At 42.0% G+C, this 24,320-nt stretch overlaps 1 protein-coding gene across 9 annotated transcripts in view; it reads left to right on the top strand.

The window, feature by feature from the left end:
- The window catches only part of pard3ab (par-3 family cell polarity regulator alpha, b), a 327,405-nt gene that overhangs the window by 216,879 nt on the left and 86,206 nt on the right, over window positions 1-24,320 (top strand). For 8 of the 9 annotated variants that reach the window (XR_007038822.1, XM_047369396.1, XM_047369390.1 and 5 more), the window contains 3 exons: window positions 5,160-5,390; window positions 7,431-7,680; window positions 23,235-23,363. Coding sequence is in view for 8 of the 9 variants with exons in the window: in XM_047369396.1 (XP_047225352.1) it covers window positions 5,160-5,390; window positions 7,431-7,680; window positions 23,235-23,363 (610 nt within the window). In the remaining variant the exon portion in view is untranslated. The remainder of the gene's footprint in view (window positions 1-5,159; window positions 5,391-7,430; window positions 7,681-23,234; window positions 23,364-24,320) is intronic. The other variant, XM_047369394.1, reaches the window with a different exon arrangement.

Genomic DNA, 24,320 nt, shown 5'->3' with positions numbered 1-24,320 from the left:
AGGCTCAGTGTGAGCGGCCATCTGCCACGACCGACTGGGGGTTTGAGAGAACAGAGCAGAGACACAAAGAGAACACAGAAGCACTGATCCAGAAGTACTTTCTATGGGAAGGAAAAGTAAATGTTAATGGATGTAGCTCCTTTAGTCGTTTCACCTAGAAAGAAAGAACAGATAAACTCTGAGCCAGTTTTCAAGGTTAGAGTCTGAAAGAGAGCACATATAATTAGTTACAATAAAAGCTCAGTCAATTTCCATGTCTAGGAGAGAGAAAGGGTTAAACACTAAAAGACAGGGCTATGTGGATCATCGGTAGAAGGTGAGCATTAAGTTGTTGCCAGCAGAAGCTCAGACTATTCCCCTCTCCAGAAAGGTGTCACAGGCAGACACAGAGCCATGCCAGGTGTAGCTTCTAGGAAGAGAAAAGAGAGAACAAGGTTTAAAGCTGAAATAACAGCAAACGATGCAAAATTGGAGAGTAGTGTGAGAATGTAGTGAAGAGGGTGAAAGTGGTCGTTATGACATCCAGCTGCCTAAGCCTATAGCAGCATAACTACACAGATAGTTTCAGTTCAAATTATTTAGTTAAACGGCGCTTATTTACAACAATGTCGTCTCAAGGCACCCCACAAAGGGTCCCACTGATGGTTATTGTTATACTAAAAACCACAATGATTGGGATACTCTGTCAGACTGATTATAACCATTGGAAAAGAGAAGGGGTAATACAGGTAGCATAAATGGATGGTGTGTTTGCACCTCAACCATAACTGAGCCGGTTTAGGCTAAACCTGACTCCCCCTTACTCCAACCAACAGGGAGGGAAGAAGACGGAGGTAAAAAATAAGGAAGATAGCTCAGGATAAACTAAGCCACTCTAACTATAAGCTTTATCAAAAAGGAAAGTTTTAAGCCTAGCCTTAAAAGTAGACAGAGTGTCTGCCTCACGGACTAAAGCTGGGAGCTGGTTCCACAGGAGGAGCCTGATAACTAAAGGATCTGCCTCCCATTCTACTTCTAGACTCTAGGAACCACCAGTATACCTGCAGTCTGAGAACGAAGTGCTCTGTTAGGAACATATGGAACAATCAGATCTCTGATGTATGATGGAGCTATATCATTAAGGGCTTTATATGTGAGGAGGAGAATTTTAAATTCTATTCTGGACTTAACAGGGAGCCAATGAAGGGAAGCTAAAATAGGAGAAATATGATCTCTCTTTTTAATTTTCATCAGAACTCTTGCTGCAGCATTTTGAATCAGCTGAAGGCTTTTAACTGCATTTTGTGGACATCCTGATAGTAACGAATTACAATAGTCCAGCCTTGAAGTAACAAATGCATGGACTAGTTTTTTAGCGTCACTCCTAGATAGGATATTTCTAATTTTGGCAATGTTCCGGAGATGAAAGAAGGAAATCCTAGAAACCTGTTTAATATGGGATTTAAATGACATGTCCTGGTCAAAAATAACACCAAGGTTTTTTACTTTATTATCAGAGGTCAATTTAATGCCATCCAGGTTAAGTGATTGACTAAGCAGTTTCTTTATTAAAGACTCCGGTCCAAAGACGACAACTTCTGTCTTGTCTGAATTTAGAAGCAAAAAATGTAACGTCATCCAAGTTTGTATATCTTCAAGACATGCTTGTAGTCTATCTAACTGGTTGGGCTCATCAGGATTTATGGATAAGTAAAGCTGAGTATCATCAGCGTAGCAGTGAAAATATATCCCATGCTGCCTAATAATTTGACCTATTGGAAGCATATATATAGTAAAGAGAATTGGCATAAGTACTGAGCCCTGTGGTACTCCACAATTAACCCTGGAGTTTAAAGATGATTTATCATTTACATGAACAAACTGGAATCTGTCAGACAGAAAAGATTTAAACCAGCCTAGCGCTGTTCCCCTGATCCCTACAGCATATTCCAGCCTTTCTAAGATAATTTTGTGATCGACTGTATCAAATGCAGCACAGATCTAACAGAACCAGAACAGACACAAGTCCATTATCTGAGGCCATAAGAATATCATTAGTGACTTTCAGCAGAGCTGTTTCAGTGCTATGATGAGCTCTGAAACCTGACTGAAACTCTACAAACAGGTCATTGCTGTATAAATGCTCCAACATTTGATTAGCAACAATTTTCTCAAGAATTTTAGATAAGAATGGAAGATTGGATATAGGTCTGTAATTTTTCAAGTCATCTCCATCAAGCGAAGGTTTCTTAAGTAAAGGTTTAATTACAGCTAACTTAAAAGCCCGTGGTACATATCCATTTACTAAAGATAGATTAATCATATGTAAAATGGGGCTGGTAATCAGAGGGAACACTTCCTTAAATAATTTGGTTGGGATTGGGTCTAACATACAAGTTGAAGGTTTAGATGAAGCTAATATTTCTGATAACTCAGGAATCTTCACAGGATCAAAACAGTCCAAACACAAATCAGGTTCTGCAGTTATTTCCAATGTTGTCTCACTTGCTGAGAATGAAGTAATCATCTTCGGGAATATGTCAAAGATTTTCTTTTTAATAGAATCAATTTTATTTAAGAAGAATCCCATAAAGTCATGGCTGCTAAGAGCTAAGGGAATGGATGGCTCAACAGAGCTATGACTCTGTGTAAGTTTAGCAACTGTACTAAAGAGAAACCTAGGATTATTCTTGTTCTCTTCTATTAATGATGAGAAATAAGCTGTTCTAGCTTGGCGAAGTGTCTTTTTATACAACAGTAGGCTATTTTTCCAGATTAAGTAGGAATCCTCTAGGTGTGTAGAGCGCCATTTTCTCTCCAATTTTCTAACATTGTGCTTTAAAGTACGCAGCTCTGAATTAAACCAAGGAGCTAGCCTCCTATGAATAATTACCTTCTTTTTCAAGGGGGCTGCATTGTCTAATGCATCACGCAATGATGAAGAAACACTATGAACAAAAGAATCAATTTGTGAAGGGGCAGAAACAGAATTATTGCCCTCCACTGTGCTTTTCAGTGATAATGAGGAAATTAAAAGTGGAACAGATTCTTTAAAGGTTGTTACAGCATCGCCTGATAATGATCTACTATAATGAAATTTTCTTTCAGGTGTGGAGTACTCGGTTAAATTAAACTCAAAGGTTATTAAGAAATGGTCAGACAGGACAGGGTTATGAGAGAATATTGTTATGTCTTTACACTCAATGCCATATGTCAGCACAAGGTCCAGAGAATGAAGACAAAGGTGGGTAGGTTTGTTAATGTTTTGTGCAAAGCCAATTGAGTCTAAGATAGCATTAAATGCTATATTTAGGCTATCACTTTCAGTGTCAACATGAATGTTAAAATCCCCCACTATAATAACTTTATCTGTATTTAACACTAAATCAGATAAAAGGTCTGAAAACTGATCTAAAAATTGAGAGTAGAGACCTGGTGGACAGTACAAAACAACAAACAGAAGAGGTTTTAGTGCTTTGCAATTTGGATGAGGAAAACTAAGGATTAAATATTCAAAAGAGTTGTAGCTATTGATTGGTCTGGGGCTAATCAATAAATCAGACGGAAAGATAGTTGCTACTCCTACTCCTCGCCCAGTAATTTGAGGAATGTGAAAATTTAAATAATTAGTAGGAGTTGACTCATTTATGGTAACATAATCCTCTTGCTGCAGCCAGGATTCTGTGAGGCAAAGTAAATCAATCTGATTGTCACAAATCAGGTCACTAACTAGAGAGAAATGCCTCTTTGTAAATAGCAGCTGGTTTAGCATTTTGACACTTTTGATATTCATCAATAAATCATGTTGCGACTAATTTCTTCACATAGAGAATTAATTAATGCTTCCCACCTCAGTTATGTCTGTCATTCAACATTTTAAAGGACTAATAATTTATGCAAAATCAAAAGCATTAATACGTTTTTTCCATATTTCAGGTAATCATTTGATTTTGTTTTAATTTTGATGTTATTTGTTTATCCTTTAGCTATTATGTTGTTGTAAAGCAAATATGAAAAATTTTATTAAATAAAGCATTGTTATGTACAGTCAAGAACTGAATGGTCGACAAATGCATTAAATTACTAATGAATCCTTTAAGTAATTTAATAATGCAAAAGTAAAAAATAGAAAATTAAAGAAAAGAATAAACTTTAACTTTATTAAAACAGTTAAAACTATCAGGTCACGGTTTGCCTTTATATTATTACTAATATAAAGGTTTATTATTTATCTTTGGGACTATTCGTAAACATTTTAATTTTGATTTCCCAACAACTCAAAAGTATTGTCCTTAACTAATAATTAGGTTATTTGAAACTTAAGCTGAAATTTAAGCTACTGTCACAGAATGGGACTCGAATCTGAGACTTTGATTCAAGTCACATTTAAGTCTCACTGTCAAAAGATTTGATGCTTGGTTCTGACTTGCCCTATGATGACTAGAAACAAGAATACAAGTCAACCTCCAGACTTGGTGTGGCATTGCCTTCTAAAGACTAGAAACTTGACCCATCCTCTGAAGACTCGATATCTGGCCTCAACCTCTAAAGACTTGGAAATCTCATCTTCACCCTGTAAAGTCTTGAGACTTGGCTCCGACTTAATTCTCTAAAGATTAAAGACTTGATTCATCCTTTGCCTCTAATGACATAAGACTTGACTTCGCTTCACCCTCTAAAGACTTAAACTTCATTTTTACCCTTTAAAGTCTAAAATTAGACTCTGACTTGCCTTCTTAAAGAGTCGAGACTTGACTCAGCCTTTAAAGAGTTGAAATGTATCGGTCTCTCTCTTTCTTTCAACACTCTAGACTTGACACAGAATCTCCCCCAAAATTCTTGATTGAAAAGGGACTTGGGCTCACCTCTGTGGCGTCTAGATTTGGGTCTAACGTGCTATAAAGACTTGAGAAGAGAATCAGACCTACCCTCTAAAAGATTCCAGAATTAACTCACACTTGCTCTCTAAAGTTTTAAGACTTGTCTCATCCTTGTTCTAAAGACACAAGACTTCACTTGGCATCACCCTGAAAAGACTCAAGACTTGATTCAGACTGTAGATTTTAATGAGTTACCTCCACTCAAGATTTCAGCAAATAGTGATTTTAATGTATTTATCGTTGGTCCACTTTAGTCAAATTATTTTGCTACAGAACGGTCCTCTCTATCATCTCCATCAGGTTCTTCCACAAAGGATGTTGGACCTTCACTGGGCCTAAAGAAGTCCAGCTCTCTGGAGAGCCTCCAGACTGCGGTTGCAGAGGTTACCCTCAATGGGGACCTCCCTTTCCACCGGCCCCGCCCTCGCATCATCAGGGGCCGGGGCTGCAACGAGAGCTTCCGAGCAGCAATCGACAAATCCTACGATCGACCGGCCGCCTTAGAAGATGACGACGAGGGCATGGAGACTTGTAAGATGTCAAATAATCCATTTAATGTGACCTCTTTTTGCAGGTATGATCCTCTGAAGTCCAAATGGTGTTTTTATAATCAGAAGTCCCATTATCCCTGGAAAATTCCTGACCTGTGAAATGTTGAATTAAGGATATATAACTGTCATTATATTATTCTGTGCTGTGTGGTGCAACGTAACACTAACAAATGTGAGATGATTCCTAACCAGAAACCAGTGAGTGTCGTCCACCAAAGCTCTCTGTTTATTGCATGGGAGTGACAGCATTCTGACTAATGCCTAATATCTGGCAGCGGATGGTTTCAGTGCTTTTGGCTATGGCATTTTAATCACTTAGGTTGTGACCTTACCGGACATCCCAGATTTTTATTTACTTGATTTCTTTATAAGGGAAAATGCATATGATCCTTACATCACCATGTAAATGTGCCAGATTTAGCCATAGAGGCTGATTTCTCCCTGCAGCCCCTGGCAGGTTAAATTTTAATCAGCTGCAAAAAACGATTTCTAAGGCGTTGGGTCTACAGAGAAACAGTGAGAGTAATTATCCACAAATGGAGAAAAGAGTAGCGAACCTTTCATAGGAGTGGTCAGCCTACCAAAATAACTCCCAAGAGCTCATCAACGACTCATCCAGAAGGTCATAAAAGACCGCAGAACATCTAAAGCTCTGCATGATTCAACAATGAGAGAGACCGGGCAGAAAATGGTATCTTTGGAGATTTCAAAGGCCAACAGCACTACTGGCTAAAAAGAACAAAAAGATGCGTCTCTCTTTTCCCAACAACCATTTATGGTAGATATCAGCAACTTTTACCTGAAAGCAGACCTTGGTTCACCCAAATTCCTTGAAAGAAAGAAGGACCCAAATCCCGTTCTTGCTGAAAATAGACAAGAACTAAATCCTTCAACCCCCTTTAAGAAATGTGGAAACTTGGCATTTATTTTATTAAGGCAAACCCATAAAACCTTTTAATGTTTTGGAGCTGGAATGATTTTCAGATAACTTTCCCACAAAAATAAGACTGTGTTTCGATAAAATATTGCATTTTAAGTTTATTTAGGAGCGGATAAAAAAAAAAAACAACTCACAAAACATTTTGCATTCTTACATTTTTTTTAATCGTAATTTTGTGGCCTGCAGGCACGTTAGACTTAAACATTACTGTGTGGAAGTTTAGAAAGCACTGATTTCGATTATCCTTGAGGCTTTTAGGAGTAAATTCACAATATTGAAGCATTTTAGCATTTTGAAAGGTGTGCGTCTCTTTATATTTAGTGTAAAAATAAGTCAGCATTTCAGGAAAAGAAAATCATACCAACAGTCAAGCATGGTGGCTGTAGTGCGGTGTTCTGGGGTTGCTTTGGTGCTTCAAGACCTGGACGACTTGCCTGAGGGAGAATGTCTACCTGTAAGTGTGCAACCTTAAGATGAAGTGCACCAGCAAGTTTACCTCTAAAGTTCTGAGTGGTCTAGTCAAAGTCCCTGGACTTTAATGTGATTGCAATGCTGTGGCTTAACCTTAAACAGGCCATTCATGCCTGAATACCGTATGTCCAATCTGGCTGAATTAAACTTGAATATAACTTTTTCACTTACGGATAAGTTTGATGGTGGAAAGCTTTTACACGAAATCATAATTTAAAAGCTGCATTTTGTATTTACTCAGGTTATCTTTAACCTTCACATCAGTTGATCTTAAACATTAAATGGGGCACAAAAAGGAAACACTAAAGCAATCTGTGAGTAGTTAAACGGGCAAATGATTTTTACATGGACCTTCTATCCAATTATCAAGTCTAGTAAAAGAGGAAGTAATTTATTTCTTTCCCTCATTTTCCCAGTGTCTCTTACACTCTAATGGTTTCCATTTAAATGTAAAGCAGAACTCTTCCATCAGATCTATATAGTATGGTTATGTCAGAAGCCGAACTACACATTTGCAACACCTACACATTAAAGTTAAAATTAGTTTTTGGTTTTACTTGGTGCTCTATTAACGGTTTCCCAATCCACACCATGTTTCTTGCTCTCCAGTGGAGGAGGACACAGAGGAGAGTTCCCGATCTGGGAGAGACTCTGTTTCTACTGTGGCAGACCAGACCTCCCTGTCCACAGGCCCAGAAAAGCCCCTGGTCAATGGCACCAACCGCACCAAGGAGGAGAAAAAGAAGGACAAAGATAAAGAGGGGAAGGAGAAGAAGAAGCTGGAAGGAGGAAAGGAGAAGGACAAGGAGAAGGGAAAACCAAAGAAAGGAATGCTGAAGGGACTTGGAGAGATGTTCAGGTAAAAACCAGTATAACATTTTATGTTTAATTAAATTTAATCAAAAATGACTGGAGATGAAAGCAAGTCACATTTAGTTTCAATTTTCATAAATGTTTCTCCTACCACCCTCCTTAAAAGCAGGATCTCCTCCATTTCTGCACAGGGATTTAAATCATTGTAAAGCTTTTGTCATGAGACTAAGAGCTACATCACTCATCAATATGACGTGGATCAATATCTTCTGCAAGCCGCCTCTACAGCATTATCGACCGAGAGCTTAGATGTACAGGTACATCCTAAAAAATTTGAATATTGTAAAAAAGGATTTTTTTTGTCACTCATTTCAGAAAGAGAAACTCATATAGATTCTTTTCACATATACTGAAATATATTTCAAGCCTTATTTCTTGTAACTTTGATTATGGGTTACAGATAATGAAAACACAAAATTCAGTGTATCAGAAAATTTGAATTTTGTGAATAGTTAAATCTAGTTAAAATATTGGAAACTCGTGATGCCACACCTTAATTAGCTAATTAACTGAAAGCAGGTGCAAAGGTGACATCCTCCAAAAGGAGAGTTAACTACAAAAGGTCATTGCCAAAGAAGCTGGTTCTTCACTGAGTGTTGTATTCAAGGATTCAACGATCTTTTATTGTCATACTAGCTCACATTTACATGTTAAGGTACGAAATTCAGACTCCGCCTAATACCCACATCAAAAGAAAACTAAATAGAACATAAGAAGCTTAATGTAACAATAAAAACACTAAATATAGCAATAAAAAGCTAAATATAACAATAGAGTAAAATTATGTGCAGCGAAGTGCAAAAACATTATATGAACAGTTAAATAGTGAAGCTGAAATTAGCTTCTCAAAGTGCTAAATACACATGTAATGCATGAGGTAGTCCTTAATATTGCACCTATAAGTGAGTGAAATATTGCACCTTTGGTGGGTGAAGTATTTAGTGCAGGTCAGTGTGTAGTGAGAGAGTATACAGAGTGTGGCGCGAGTTCAGCAGTCTGACAGCTTCAGGGAAGAAGCTGTTTCTGAGCCTGGTGGTCTTGCTCTGAATGCTCTACAGCCTCCTGCCTGAGAGGAGGGGCTGAAACAGTCAGTGTGCGGGATGGGTGGAGTCCTTTGTGATGCGGAGGGTCCTCCCCCTGCATCGTGATGTGTGGAGGTCCGAGGTGGTGGGAAGACTGCTCCCCAGAGTCCTCTGTGCAGCCTTTTACATTCCGCAGACCTTTCCTCTCACCAGCAGTGCAGCTACCGTGCCATATGGGGATGCAGGTGCAGAGGACGCTCTCCACCACACAGTGGTAGAAGCTCCTCGGGACTGAGCTCCCATGTCCAGCATTCCTCAGGAAGTAGAGACGCTGGTGAGCATATTCATAGAAAGTTGAGTGGAAGGAAAAAGTGTGATAGGAAAAGGTCCACCAACAACAGGAGTAACTGCAGCCTTGAGAATTTAGTGGAGCTGGACTGAGGCTGGGTCCACTACACACAGACGAGTCCTACACATGGGCTACAAGTGTCTTATCTGGGCTAATTGGAAAAAGTTCTAGACTGTTGCTCGGTGGTCGAACGTCCTCTTTTCAGACTAAATTAAAGTTTGCATTTCATTTGCAAATCAATGTCCCAGAGTCTGGAGGAAGAGTGGAGAGGCCCAGATGTGTAACGTTTCCACAGTCCGTGATTAATTAGGGTGACATTTCATCTGTTGGTGCTGGTCCTCTGTGTCTGAAGTCCACAGTCAATGTAGCAATCTACTGGGAAATTTTAAAGCACCTCATGCTTTATTCTCCTGACAAGCTTTATGAAGATGATGATTTCAAGCAGCTGATTCAATGACCATGTTGTGTCCGTGCTTGAATGGTCACCAAACTGCCCTGACCTGAACCCCCATAGAGAATCTATGAAATATTGTCAAGAGGAAGATGAGACACCAGACCCAACAATGCAGATGACCTGAAGGCGGCTATTTAAGCAACCTGGGCTTCCTTTACACCTCAGCAGAGCCACAGGCGGATCACTTCCATGCTACGCTGCATTGATGCAGTAATTCATGCAAGTAGAGCCCAAACCAAGTATTAAGTGCATAGAAATTAACCTGACATTTCTGTTTAGAGTATCCTTTTTTATTGATCTTATGTAATGTTCTAATTTGCTGACACTGAAATTCTGAAATTTGAGTTTTTATTATCTGTAGCCATGATCATCAAAAGTACAAGAAATGAAGGCTTGAAATATTTTACTCTGTGTGCAATAAATCTATATAACATGAGCTCATTTTCTGAAATGACTGACAAAAAATACTGAACTTTTTCACAATTGTCACAAGTTTTTTAGATGTACCTGTATTTTCTTAAACACCTTTTTTAACAAATACAACGAAAGTAATAGGAACACACAACGTATTTGTGAAAAAGTGTCTGAAGATCCGATTTAAAGCTTTTGGAAGTTGTCTGTGTCAATACAACACAAGATGGTCCCTTGAGTTCAAGAGCTTTAAGATACCTGAATAGTTTGTGGTTCAGAGTGAAGTGGCTCAACGAACAAACAAAAAAAAATTGTTTTGTGAGTATCAGAAACTGGACTGAAACTGACTAAAAATGGAAGTTTACAAAAACACTTGAAAAGCCAAAATAACTATTAAGCAAAACCACTTCAGGAGCTTCTAAGAAAATCTGGCTGTTTGGAAACATTTAATGTTGGGTAAAGAAATGTTGGGTACTGTGAGAAAAAGTTGGCCAAGAAAAACTTGGAGCTGGTTGTGGGAACTAGGCCTCAGCAGTTGGAACTGATCCATTGGGCTGTTCTGGTTGAAAACAGCCGGGCTCTCTGTCAAACCCTCATGACCAGTGCAGGTAATGGAGGACCTTGTAGATAGAGGCTAGAACATACTACACAAGAACAGAGAAACAAGGTGGCAAGAACATGTAGAAGGTTCTTTTAGAACATTGAACAAAGTTCTTTCTGGCTTGGACACTTTATTCTTCACAAGAAACTCAAGTGAAGAACACTTGGGAAGTCCTCATAGGTCCCTCGCTCCGCAGCATTTGTATGTAATGCAAGAAGTCCTAAACATTCTCCACAAGAACAAAAAGGCTCTTGTTTGGAAGTTCTTGCAGCTTGTTCGGGATACATATGGGCTGAAATTCTTCTTCTGTGTTTGAGAATTATGAAGTGGTTGTGCTGCAGTTCGGAGAGACCTGTGGAGACTTGGAGAGTATGTGGAGAGTATGAAATGTCCTGGTCAGACAGAACTGTGTCCTTGTTCCTGCAACCTCGATTTAAAGGCAAAATTCTCTGTTCTTCCTGAGCATGTTTTGGATTTTACCGAAAACTGAAATAAATTTAGAGTTTAGTTATTTTCTCTGTAATGCTTGAAAAACACCTGCCTACATCTCGGTTGCACTTGCATACAATGAAGTAATCTTATTGTAACTGAATAGAAATTGAATTTCTTTCCAAACAGACTAAAATCCTCCTACATCACAGGAGTGGCATGCATTGTTAAAACATTGGCTCATTTCTGGCACCATCAGATCAGCCCCATTAAGAGTCAATAAGTCTGTCTGTTTGATCCTTATCCAGGCTTCCTGGTAGAGACGGATGACGTGAGATATGTTTAATCCATCTGTGGAGAGCCTGGATTCAATTGAATTATCATTATGCAACAGAATTACAGATGTACTCTGCCATGCTGGCAAGCCATAATAACAATACAACTGACTTTTAGGACTGAACGCAGAGGAGAAATGAAGTATTCTGTCAGCCTGAGGATCCACCTCACATAAGGAGGTTTACATTAAGTACCCTCCACAATCAGGTGCATTAGAAACTGCAGGCTTTATTTCAAATACATTTTTTCAGTTTGGAAAAATAGCAAGTTTAACTAAATCACTGGAGTCTCATTATTGGTTGGAACCACGCTGTTAATACTGTTGTTCTGCCTATAGAATGGTTCATAATCGTTTTCAATATTTCACAAGGTTTTAGCATACAGAATGGGGGGGGGGGGAAGGCATTCTATCTAGATGATCCAGAGTCCTGAGTCCTCTCCTCTGCTCTCTTCTCTTCACCGCGGAGGTTTTCTACAGGATTTAGGTCTGAGGACTCACATGGCCATGGAAGAAAGGTGGATTTTTGTGTCAGCTGGAACATTTCAATCTTGATTAGGTCAGGTGCTTTGAATTATTACATTAGTTTATTTGAGTTTATTTATGTAGCCAATGTCTTCTCAATGCGGTTTACAAGACAGTTTGATCCTAGTTTTTAAACAATCAAATTCTGCTTCTTATTCAACTTAGTAAAAAAGTTTTTTTTTTATCTAGGATCTCCCAGAGTCACTGACTTCTCCTGGATCAGCATGTTGCGCCAGTGGACAGTCGACTGCATCGGGTTGTTGACTTTGCAGCAATCCCTGTTACTGAGCATGCATGTGGCGACAGTAGAAAGGAAAACTCAGTTTAATCACCTGCCTTGACCCACTGAGAGTTTGAGAAGACAGAGTAGACACACAAATATAAGGAGTGCAGAAGAATCCAGGAGGATGTTAAAAAATAAAGAGTAAATGGCAGCAGCAGCTCCTTTAGTGACTTCATCTAAAAGAGAAACATAGCTAGGCAGTTAAACTCTGAGCCGGCAGGAAAGTCCTACTTTGTATTAAAAAGTCCATGAACCCACATACTTAAACCAAAACAAAAAATAACAGGCCCATACCATCACACATCCTCCACCATGCTTATCAGTGGACATTAGGTGTTTTTCCACATATTCATCCTGCTTTTAATGTCAGACCCGCCTGGATTGTTTTATCGCCGTTCTCTCTTCCGACTAAATGTCCTCAAATTAAATTAGTTTTTTTTTTTTTTTTTTTGGTGTGAGAATAAGCGACTGCTATAAAAGATTTGTATATTTTAAGGCTTTACAGTAGCAATTCATCAGAAGTGTAGAAAATTCTTAACCCCTTTATTTAGTTCATTTTACTTTTTGAAGACAAATTAGGTTTTGAAATTACAAAGGTAGTGCATGATTTTCAATATGCCTGTTTTAGATGCTTTTTTCTGTGCAAATATTTTCGCAGTTTCAAACAAAAAAATAGATAATCAAACAGTTTCATTAGAAAAACCTGAGAAATCTCCAAATATGTCTTCACCCGCAAGTGTGTGTAACAGGTGATGCGTGGGAGCTAGAGTTCAGCAAACATAAAAAATTGAGCATTTAGCTGAAAACAATGTTGATGAAAGGGCATCAGATTCAGTGTCAGCTTGTCACGATTGAATGGCATGCTAATGTGTGAGCTGTCCCAAACAGAGATTTGGAAGTAGAGCAATGTGTCACTCTGCAGAGCAGGATGATCTCAGGAGAGCTGTTGCACGTCGCGTTCGGAGAACCCGGTGAGGGTCGTGTTTTGGTTGCAGGCACTTGGCAGGTTGGGGCAGGGTACCCTGCCTTTGATGTGAGGCGGCGTGTTTGAGGAGACGTCAGACATGCTCTGTGTGTGCATGTGCAAGTGATCAGCCTGACCCTCTCATGTCTCGGAGGCCTCGCTCTCAGTCCCAATCAAAGATCATTACCATCAACGCCTGCCAGCAGCGCAGTCGGCCAACTTTCTCTCTGATCGTCTCTTGGACTCAGAAGCTGCACCCGGTCTGTCGGCTTGGCATCTGCTGGGACGCTCGTTGCCCAGAAATCTGAGGGCTGCACTAATTCTGCGGTATGCTCCAAGTTTGTGTGCATCTTAAACAAGTGAACAAGCCTGAAATAACACTGTTCCAATCTTTATGCTGGGATGCACCGAGAGCCGCACACAGAGCTTGTTTGTGTTGCTGTTTGCAGTCAGCTGATGGGTTTTCTCAGAGGCTTCTACTCAGATTTGTCCTGGATGAGGGAACTCTGATGCATCGTGCTCTGATCTTTGCAGTCTTAGCTGCTGTTGATGTTGCGTTCATTGTAATCTGTTGCATGGTGCACCAGCTGTGTCTACAAAATAAGAAGCCAATGGAGAGAACTCCACATGAGAAACACGTTTAGAGAGCAGCAGGTTCAAACAGAAGGGATTTAGGTCTGAAAGCTTTGAGTTCTACTGCAGTTACAGCTTATCAGTGGATGAACATATGACTAGTAGAGGCTGTCTCAATTTGTATTCTGCATATTGAAAAGACTAAAAGATCAGTTACTGGAACTTTGGGTTTTAGACCCAACAAACAAAAGTTAATTTGGAGGAAATTGGGAATTTAAATTGAAGAAATTTAAGCAGCAGGTGTCTTTATAATATGCGTTTATGGTCAAAGGTTTTGGTGGTTTATTTTTTGGCTGCAGCATTTATGCTTTTTCTTCATGTTTCTAAGGTGTACTAATCTAACAATAAGTTTCAACGCCTTTAATTTGTAAAGCCGTCAAATTTATACAAGGGTAAATATTAGTTATTTAGTATTGATTAATAAATATTTACTCTATGAATTTAAACTCCGGCAAAATTGAAACAAAAAGAAAATTCAATGAGAAGAGAAGAGAAGAGAAGACAAAGAAACAAAGAATAAAAATCAGCCAAAATTGTTACTTTCCTCTCATATTACAGCACAACACAATTAAACAGGGCTGCACAGTGGTGCAGTTGGTAGTACTGTTGCCTTAGAGCAAGAAGGTCCTTGGTTTGAATCCCTGCTTTTGGTCTTTTTGCTTGAAGTTTGCATGTTCTACCCGTGCATGTTTGGGAGCCCAAGGCGTTCCCAGGCCAGCCGAGAGACATAGTCCCTCCAGCGTGTCCTGGGCCGTCCCCTGGGCCTCCTCCCGGTGGGATGTGCCTGGAACACCTCCCGAGGAAGGCATCCAGGAGGCATCCGGTATAGATGCCCGAGCCACCTCAACTGGCTCCTCTCGATGTGGAGGAGTAGCGGCTCTACTCCGAGCCCCTCCCGGATGGCCGAGCTCCTCACCCTATCTCTAAGCGAGTGCCTGGCCACCCTACGGAGGAAGCTCATTTCCGCCGCTTGTATCCGGGATCTCGTTCTTTCGGTCATGACCCAAAGTTCATGGCCATAGGTGAGGGTAGGAACGTAGACCGACAGGTAAATCGAGAGCTTCGCTTTTCGGCTCAGCTCTCTCTTCTCCACAACGGACCAGCACAGCGCCCCCATTACTGTGGCAGCCGCACCGATCCGTCTGTCGATCTCCCGCTCCATTCTTCCCTCACTCGTGAACAAGACCCCGAGATACTTAAACTCCTCCACTTGAGGCAGGAACTCCCCTCCAACCTGAAGAGGGCAAGCCACCCTTTTCCGGTCGAGAACCATGGCCTCGGACTTGGAGGAGCTGATCTTCATCCCAGCCGCTTCACACTCGGCTACGAACCGCCCCAGTGCATGCTGTAGGTTTTGGCTAGAAGGGGCCAGCAGGACCACGTCATCTGCAAAAAGAAGAGACGAAATCCTCTGGTCCCCAAACCCTCCGGCCTTTGGTTGCACCTAGAAATCCTGTCCATAAAAGTTATGAACAGGACCAGTGACAAAGGGCAGCCCTGCCGGAGTCCAACATGCACTGGGAACAGGTCCGACTTAGTGCCGGCAATGCGAACCAAACTCCTGCTCCGCTTGTACAGAGATCGAATGTCCCCTAATAAAGGGCCCCCGACTCCATACTCCTGGAGCACCCCCCACAGGGCATCACGAGGGACACAGTCGAATGCTTTCTCCAGGTCCACAAAACACATGTGGACCGGTTGGGCAAACTCCCATGAACCCGAGTACCCTGTAGAGGGTATAGAGCTGGTCCAGTGTTCCACGGCCGGGACGAAAACCACAGGTTTCGACCATCGGCCGGACTCTCCTCTCCAATACCCTGGCGTAGGCCTTACCAGGGAGGCTGAGGAGTGTGATCCCTCTGTAGTTGGAACACACCCTCCGGTCACCCTTCTTATGTAGGGGGACCACCACCCCAGTCTGCCAATCCAAAGGCACTGTCCCTGTCCGCCACGCAATGTTGAAGAGGCGTATCAACCATGACAGCCCCATACCATTTAAGGACTTGAGATACTCAGGGCGGATCTCATCCAACCCCGAAGCCCTGCCACCACAGAGCTTTTTAACCACCTCGGTGACTTCAGCCTGGGTGATGAAAGAGTCCAACCCCGAGTCCCCAGCCTCTGTTTCCACCAGGGAATGCGTGATGGCAGGATTGAGGAGATCCTCGAAGTACAGGTCCTACTCAAAATATTAGCATATTGTGATAAAGTTCATTATTTTCCATAATGTCATGATGAAAATTTAACATTCATATATTTTAGATTCATTGCACACTAACTGAAATATTTCAGGTCTTTTATTGTCTTAATACGGATGATTTTGGCATACAGCTCATGAAAACCCAAAATTCCTATCTCACAAAATTAGCATATCATTAAAAGGGTCTCTAAACGAGCTATGAACCTAATCATCTGAATCGAGTTAACTCTAAACACCTGCAAAAGATTCCTGAGGCCTTTAAAACTCCCAGCTTGGTTCATCACTCAAAACCCCAATCATGGGTAAGACTGCCGACCTGACTGCTGTCCAGAAGGCCACTATTGACACCCTCAAGCAAGAGGGTAAGACACAGAAAGAAATTTCTGAACGAATAGGCTGTTCCCAGAGTGCTGTATCAAGGCACCTCAGTGGGAAGTCTGTGGGAAGGAAAAAGTGTGGCAGAAAACGCTGCACAACGAGAAGAGGTGACCGGACCCTGAGGAAGATTGTGGAGAAGGGCTGATTCCAGACCTTGGGGGACCTGCGGAAGCAGTGGACTGAGTCTGGAGTAGAAACATCCAGAGCCACCGTGCACAGGCGTGTGCAGGAAATGAGCTACAGGTGCCACATTCCCCAGGTCAAGCCACTTTTGAACCAGAAACAGCGGCAGAAGCGCCTGACCTGGGCTACAGAGAAGCAGCACTGGTCTGTTGCTCAGTGGTCCAAAGTACTTTTTTCGGATGAAAGCAAATTCTGCATGTCATTCGAAAAGGTGCCAGAGTCTGGAGGAAGACTGGGGAGAAGGAAATGCCAGAAGTCCAGTGTCAAGTACCCACAGTCAGTGATGGTCTGGGGTGCCGTGTCAGCTGCTGGTGTTGGTCCACTGTGTTTTATCAAGGGCAGGGTCAATGCAGCTAGCTATCAGGAGATTTTGGAGCACTTCATGCTTCCATCTGCTGAAAAGCTTTATGGAGATGAAGATTTTATTTTTCAGCACGACCTGGCACCTGCTCACAGTGCCAAAACCACTGGTAAATGGTTTACTGACCATGGTATCACTGTGCTCAATTGGCCTGCCAACTCTGCTGACCCTAACCCCATAGAGAATCTGTGGGATATTGTGAAGAGAATGTTGAGAGACTCAAGACCCAACACTCTGGATGAGCTAAAGGACGCTATCGAAGCATCCCGGGCCTCCATAAGACCTCAGCAGTGCCACAGGCTGATTGCCTCCATGCCACGCAAAAGGATTCCCGACCAAGTATTGAGTGCATAACTGTACATGATTATTTGAAGGTTGATTTTTTTTTTGTATTAAAAACACTTTTCTTTTATTGGTCGGATGAAATATGCTAATTTTGTGAGATAGGAATTTTGGGTTTTCATGAGCTGTATGCCAAAATCATCCGTATTAAGACAATAAAAGACCTGAAATATTTCAGTTAGTGTGCAATGAATCTAAAATATATGAATGTTAAATTTTCATCATGACATTATGGAAAATAATGAACTTTATCACAATATGCTAATATTTTGAGAAGGACCTGTACTCCTTCCACCGCCCGATAATGTCCTCAGTTGAGGTCAGCAGTCTCCCACCCCCACTGTAAACAGTGTTGGCGAAGCACTGCTTCCCCCTCCTGAGACGCCGGACGGTTTGCCAGAATCGCTTTGGGGCCAACCGGTAGTCTTTCTCCATGGCCTCACCGAACTCCTCTCAGGTCCGAGTTCTTGCCTCTTCCACCGTCCGGTCCGCGGCACGCTTGGCCCCACGGTACCCGTCAGCCGCCTCAGGAGTCCCACAAGCCAACCACAACCGATAGGACTCCTTCTTCAGCTTGACAGCGTCCCTTACTGCCGGTGTCCACCACCGGGTTCGGGGATTGCCGCCGCGACAGGCACCGCAGACCTTACGGCCGCAGCTACGGGCAGCAGCATCGACAATGGATGCGGAGAACATGGTCCACTCGGACTCTATGTCCCTTGGAATATGGTCAAAGCTCTCCCGGAGGTGAGAGTTGAATACATCCCTGGCCAAGGGGTCCGCCAGATGTTCCCAGCAGACCCTCAATATGCGCTTGGTCTGTCCGGCTTTCTCCTCCCCCAGCGGATCCAACTCACCACCAGGTGGTGATCAGTGGACAGCTCAGCCCCTCTCTTCACCCGAGTGTCCAAAACATGCGGCCGAAGGTCTGATGATACGACAACAAAGTCGATCATTGACCTCCTGCCTATGGTATCCTGGTGCCAAGTGCACTGATGGACACCCTTATGTTTGAACATGGTGTTCATTATGGACAATCCATGACTAGCACAGAAGTCCAATAACAAAACACCACTCGGATTCAGATCGGGGAGGCCATTCCTCCCGATCACGCCTCTCCAAGTGTCACTGTCGTTTCCCACGTGAGCGTTGAAGTCCCCCAGCAGAATAATGGAGTCCCCAGGAGGGGCACTATCCAGCACCCCCGACAGGGACGCCAAGAAGGCCAGGTACTCCGCACTACCACTCAGCCCGTAGGCTGAAATGATAGTCAGAGACCTCTCCCCAACCCGAAGTCGCAGGGATGCGACCCTCTCATCCACTGGGGTAAACCCCAACACGAGACGGCTGAGCTGGGGGGCGACAAACAAACCCGCCGCCTCTCCCCGTAGGCCACTCCAGAGTAGAAGAGAGTACAGCCCCTCTCGAGGAGATGGGTTCCAGAGCCCACTCTGTGCGTGGAGGCGAGCCCGACTATTTTTAGTCGATATCTCTCAACCTCCCGCACAAGCTCAGGCTCCTTCCCCCCCAGCGAGTTGACATGCCACGTCCCTAGAGCCAGCCTAAGCGTCCGGGGATCGAGCCGCCGAGGTCTCCACCTTTGTCCGCCGCCCAATCCCCTTTGCACAGGTCCCTCACGGTCCCCCTGCAGGTGGTGGGCCCACTGGGGGATGGTCTTGCGTCTCCCGTTCGAGCTTGGCCCGGCCGGGTCCCGCGAGGAGCAATCCAGCCACCAGGCGCTCTCCGACAAGTCCCGACCCCAGGCCTGGCTCCAGGGTGGGACCCCGGCTCCGCCGTACAGGTCGACGTCACGTGCCTCGATTTTGTAGTCGTCATGAGGGGTTCTTGAACCGCTCTTTGTCTGACCCGTCACCTAGAGCCTGTTTGCCAAGGGAGACCCTACCAGGGGCATTTAAGCCCCAGACAACATAGCCTCTAGGATCATTCGAGCACTCAAACCCCTCCACCACGTTAAGGTGGCGGTTCAAGGAGGGGCCAAAAACATGACTGTTTGGTAAATTGGTCTTGCTAAATTGTTCGTAGGTATGAGTGTGAGCATTTTTGGTTGTCCTGTGTTGCCCTGTGATGGAGAGAAGGACTATCAACCAAGACACCAGGGTATTTAATGATCATTCAAAGCTGGACTGGCGACACCCGTTTGGAGTGCCTGGAGCTAATTCATCTGCTTTTTAGAAAACGACCACAGGTCCTCAATGGTGGAGCAAGATCTGGGATTACAGGTCTATAATCTGTGTTCTAATCTATCAGTCCCTTCATTATCACTTTTTGAGCTCCATCATGCTGGAAAACCCACAAATCAGTGGTCTGTAATACAGCAGATCAGAAGAAGCCTCTGACTGGAGACACTGTTGTATTGAACTGTTGTGAAGAAGATGCTCAGGTTTTCCAATATGGTCTTCATTTAATGAAGCATCCTTCTTTCACAATCCCCTATAGAAGTTCCAGAACCATCCCCAGAACCGAACCAGCCTTCTTTACCAGTTCAGTTTTTTTAAGACCCTAATGTTCTCATGCTGCTACCCCAACAGATGATGGTAGGAGAGGTTGCTCTCTCCACAACAGACCTAAAGATCTACAGCAATTTGTTATGTTCTTGCTTCTCTGGGATTGATCAAAATTACATTTTAGAAAAATTTTATGAATTTTTTAGATAAATCACAGTTTTATATCAGATATCTTTTTAGACTAGATAAAATCCTAAAAAATTATTATAACAAAACTTTATTAAAGTGTTCAGATGGTCATGTGTCCACTGGAAATCAAAGCCTGTTTTCCTCAGTAATTATTGCTTTTCTCAGGGAGACTTGAATCTTTGCATCTCTGAAATGTCACAAATCCTTTACCACAGCACGATGGAAGATTTGTTTTTGCTTTTTCTCCTAATGAAGGGATTATTAGTGACACTCAGGCATTCGGCTGAATTGAATCAGCTGATTCCCTGACATTTGAAAGTGATCGGTTAAAACCGCAGAACCACCGTCTAAGACTGCGTATCGATCACGTCGGGCTCAACGACGCTGCGGGCCTTACCGTGCTTTGAATATAAGATCATTAAATACCCTGGTGTCATGGTTCATATTCTTTCTCCTCTGCAAAGTTTTCCAGTGCTGTCATAAATCTTAGCCTGCATGCATGCGAGTGTGTGTGTGTGTGTGTGTGTGTGTTTGTGTTTGTGTATGATGAGGCTGTTTTTAAAAGGCTGTTAATGGAAGTTAGTGGCGTAAGGAGAGAACGTGTCTGCCATCTCGAGCTGTGATAGATCACTCCTGCTCTCAGCGTTAACTTCAGGCTGTCAGTCTGAACGTTTCAGACAGCTGCAGCCACATTAATCAGGTGCTGGAACATCACTCCATCTTACTGCTACAGTTTTCCTCACACCTCCTATCTCCTTGTGTTGCTTAGTTTTTCCCTCTGTGGCCTTCCTGGCTGTTGTGGTTGGTGGGGGTCTACCTGTCATGTGAAGTAAAATTTTAAACTTTTGTGATTGACGAAAGAGAAACATAACAATCTAGTTATCAAACCTAAAGTAATTGAAAAGCACTGTGTCCATTAAGCAAAGTAACTGTAATCATAATCTGATAATAATAATAATACTTATTCAGAAAAAGCATGATCTTGTTTTTTCTCAGATTAACACTTAATATGCAGAAGAAGTGGTATTAACAACTAAAGCATCCGTTAATTTAAGTCCTGAGATTCTGCAGTGTTTCTGGTTCATTTTGTATTTATTGCATTTCCCAGTATGTGCACCAACAGTTGTCACTAGAAAAATGTCCTGATCAGGTTTTATTTATTCATGATTCTGCTCTGATTTTTCACAAAGGCAAACATGCAGTAAAATAACACTGGCCTCCACCAGTATAACATGGTCTTCATTTGTATTATGGTTGTGTAACACTTAACTCATCTGCATACTGCAGCCTCACCTATGCAGTTTCTTTGGGAAAGCTTTAATGTGCGGCAGCATCACAGGTTAATCAGACAGAAGAGAAACTAAAAATATATTTGACTTCCTTTTTAAACTCACGTTTCCTTCTCAGGTTCTGTTTGTATAAAACTAAACCCTTGTGATCCTTCAAAGTATTAAAAAATAAGGATTAACTGCGTCTGTCAGTTTAGTTTGTTGTAGATTGTTTTCTGGAGGACTAATTTAGAGCATTTCTCTCGTCTCGTCATAGTTGTAAGATTTTTTTAATTAAAGATTATTTTCTTCTATAATTGTATCTTTCTTTGAGTTTTTATTCAGTCTTCTCTTCCTGCTTTGCTGTTACCTTTCCTCTGCTTTGATGCTCTTTAACACAGCATCACTTTCTGCAGATTTGTTTTACTTGTTTTCTTAGATTTTCACATATGTTTGTCAATGATTTTTTCTTGACTTTTGTTTTCCTTTCTTCTACATTGATTTTTCTCAAAGACAGCAATTCAACTTTTTCAACATTTCTCCCTATTTTCCTCGGTCTTAATAAGACATTCCGGTAGTCTGCTTTCTTTCTCTTTAATCCTCAAACACACTGGAGGTTGGGGGGGTTAACATCTGCTTTTGATACTGTGACTTTTGGCTTTTTCTTTAAACACAGGAACCTCACTTAATGTAACCTTGTACTCCTCAGTTTACTTTATTCTTGTTTGTTTAGAGAAAATCACTTTTTCTGTTTCTTCTTCTTCTGTGGTTTCTTATTAATTCACATGCAGCCCTTTGGTTTCTATCTCCGATGTTACTTTGGAAGTTGTAGATATTCTCAGCAGATCTGTTTCCCTGTGAATAATCACGCAGGTTCATTGTGGAAGCCAGTTCAGTGCCAAAGTAATTTCTTCAACAGGCTGCAGCTTTATACTGGGTCAATCAAGCTGAAATATCTCTGCAAAGGCTCCTATTTCATTAGGCATCGCTCCCTCCCCATGAATATAATTACTGAGTCCGCTCCACAACTTTAAACGAGCTGAATTGGGTCTGAACTCATGAGAAGAACTTTTTAAATGCTTCATTTGAGAGCCTGATTTTGTGTAAAGTCACTCCTCTGCAGAGTTGAAGTCGCAATTTCAGTCAGATTGCTGCAATTTAGTTCAAGAGGACTTTATAGTTCTGTCTCTGTGGACCAACGTCCAGGGTTCCTACTCAGTCTGGAAAATTAGGGAATTTAAGAATTTTCCAAGTCTGGATAAGTATGGAAAATAAAATTGAGAATGCAAAATACTTTTGTTGCTAAAATTATTCAATAACTCTTTTAAATTCTTGAATGCAGGCCAATCACTTCCATTTGGAAGTTATTGGGAATAATATTTACTCAGCAACAAAGTGGAGGGCCAGGTCAACCTACAAAGCAGGCTCAGCAGGTGCTGAGGTGCAGAAGGCTCAGAGGTTGTCAACTTTCTGCAGAGTCAGTAGCTACAGATCTCCAAAGATCATGAGACCTTCAGATTAGCCCATGAACAGCACGTAGAGAGCTTCATGGAATGCGTTTCCATGGCTGAGCAGCTGCATTAAAGCTTTACATCACTAGGTGCAGCTCAAAGCGTTGGGAGCAGTGGTGGACAGCGTGCCGCCGCTGGACTCTAGAACAGTGGAGATGTTTCCTCTGTACTGACAAATCAGGCCTCTCTGGCAGTCGAGTGGACTAGTCTGGGTTTGGCAGTAGCTAGGAGAACAACACTGTGTCTGACTGTTGTGTCAAGTGTAAAGTTAGATGCAGAGGGGATTATGGTGTGGTGCTGTTCTTTAGGACTTGGACCCGGCCCCTTAGGTACAGTGCAAAGCAGCCCTTATTGCTAAAGCTTACCAAGATGATTTGGACAATTTCATGCTCCCATCTTTGTGGCAGAGGTTTGGGGATGGCCACTTCCTGTTTGAACAGGACATTGCACCAGTGCATAAAGCAGGGTTCATAAAGACCTGGGGGCGTGGTGGAGTTTGGTATGGAATGGAAGAACTTGACTGGCCTTGATTAGCGCATCTGAAGAATGAAGTAAATAATATTTCTATTACAGTGATTACTGCAGGGCCCGTATGCATTTTGCAGTGTATATTAAACACTAATGTTTTGGTGCTCCAGGTTTGGGAAGTACCGCAAGGATGAGCGGCCTGCAGAGAAGATGGATCGGAAAGGATCAAGCAAGTGGAGGCCAGAGGACACACATGTTTCTGATGAGGAAACGATGAAGATGAGGATGGAGCAAGAGAGGTAAGGATAACTTGTCTTACTATTAATTACCTGAAAACTCTGTTTAAATCATTTAAACTTGCTTGTTTGGTCTTGTCAGTATTGTAAGTATGCCTGAACTAAAATGTCTTTAAATAGACTTCTGCATCCCTCTAAACAAAAGACCTGATTTAAACATCAAAGCTACTTAAGACAGCATTTAGACACCACTCAATATGAAGCCTATTTTATGAAAAATAGTTTGTTCGCTGATGACTGTGCCATTTTCACCCATTTATTTATTTATATATATATATATATATATATATATGAACAGTTTACAGCACACTGTCATATCTTAAAGGTGCTCAGATCATGTACAGGCCTGGAAGTTCAAACATCTCAGCTCTGTTGATATGGAAAAGATGCTTCTCTATGGATCTGAGAGCTGGACCATTCTCAAAGAAGAACAACGTCAAAGTTTTTTTTAATGGAGACCCTTACTTGACTCAATAACCAAAGATAGCATAAAAAATTCCTGCAGCAACCAGCCTCTAAAGAACCAGTCCAGAAAGGAGGCTAAAAGGTTTGGCCAGTTATGTAGAGTGACCGTTGCAGGTTTTGTGGTGCCAACAACATGCGTCCTGGACAGGCCAACATGATGCTCCATTGATAACATGAGAAAAAGACTGAAGTCTCAAAATATTGACCTTAATTAACCAAAGGTCAGCACTGTGGGCTGTAAAGTGAGGAAGAACATTGAAGACAGCCTCTAACTTCCAGCAGCCATGTTTCAGATTCAAAAACAGCTTCCCAGTCCAGTCACATGCTGGGGACCCTAGAAGAGTCCTTAAAATTGATCTAGATGTCTGAAGTTTTCCCTTTTTGACCAAATTGAGTTTAGTTCTCACTGTATAGGAACACTTTGGACATGGTTTAAATGTATTTTGTTAAAACTCTTAGTGTGGCCTTACTTTAATAAATGGTTTGTGTTTCTTT

Source organism: Girardinichthys multiradiatus, chromosome 6, assembly GCF_021462225.1.
Source record: "Girardinichthys multiradiatus isolate DD_20200921_A chromosome 6, DD_fGirMul_XY1, whole genome shotgun sequence".
In the NCBI taxonomy this organism is placed as follows: Eukaryota; Metazoa; Chordata; class Actinopteri; order Cyprinodontiformes; family Goodeidae; genus Girardinichthys; species Girardinichthys multiradiatus.
This window is presented reverse-complemented; position numbering and strand designations above follow the sequence as displayed.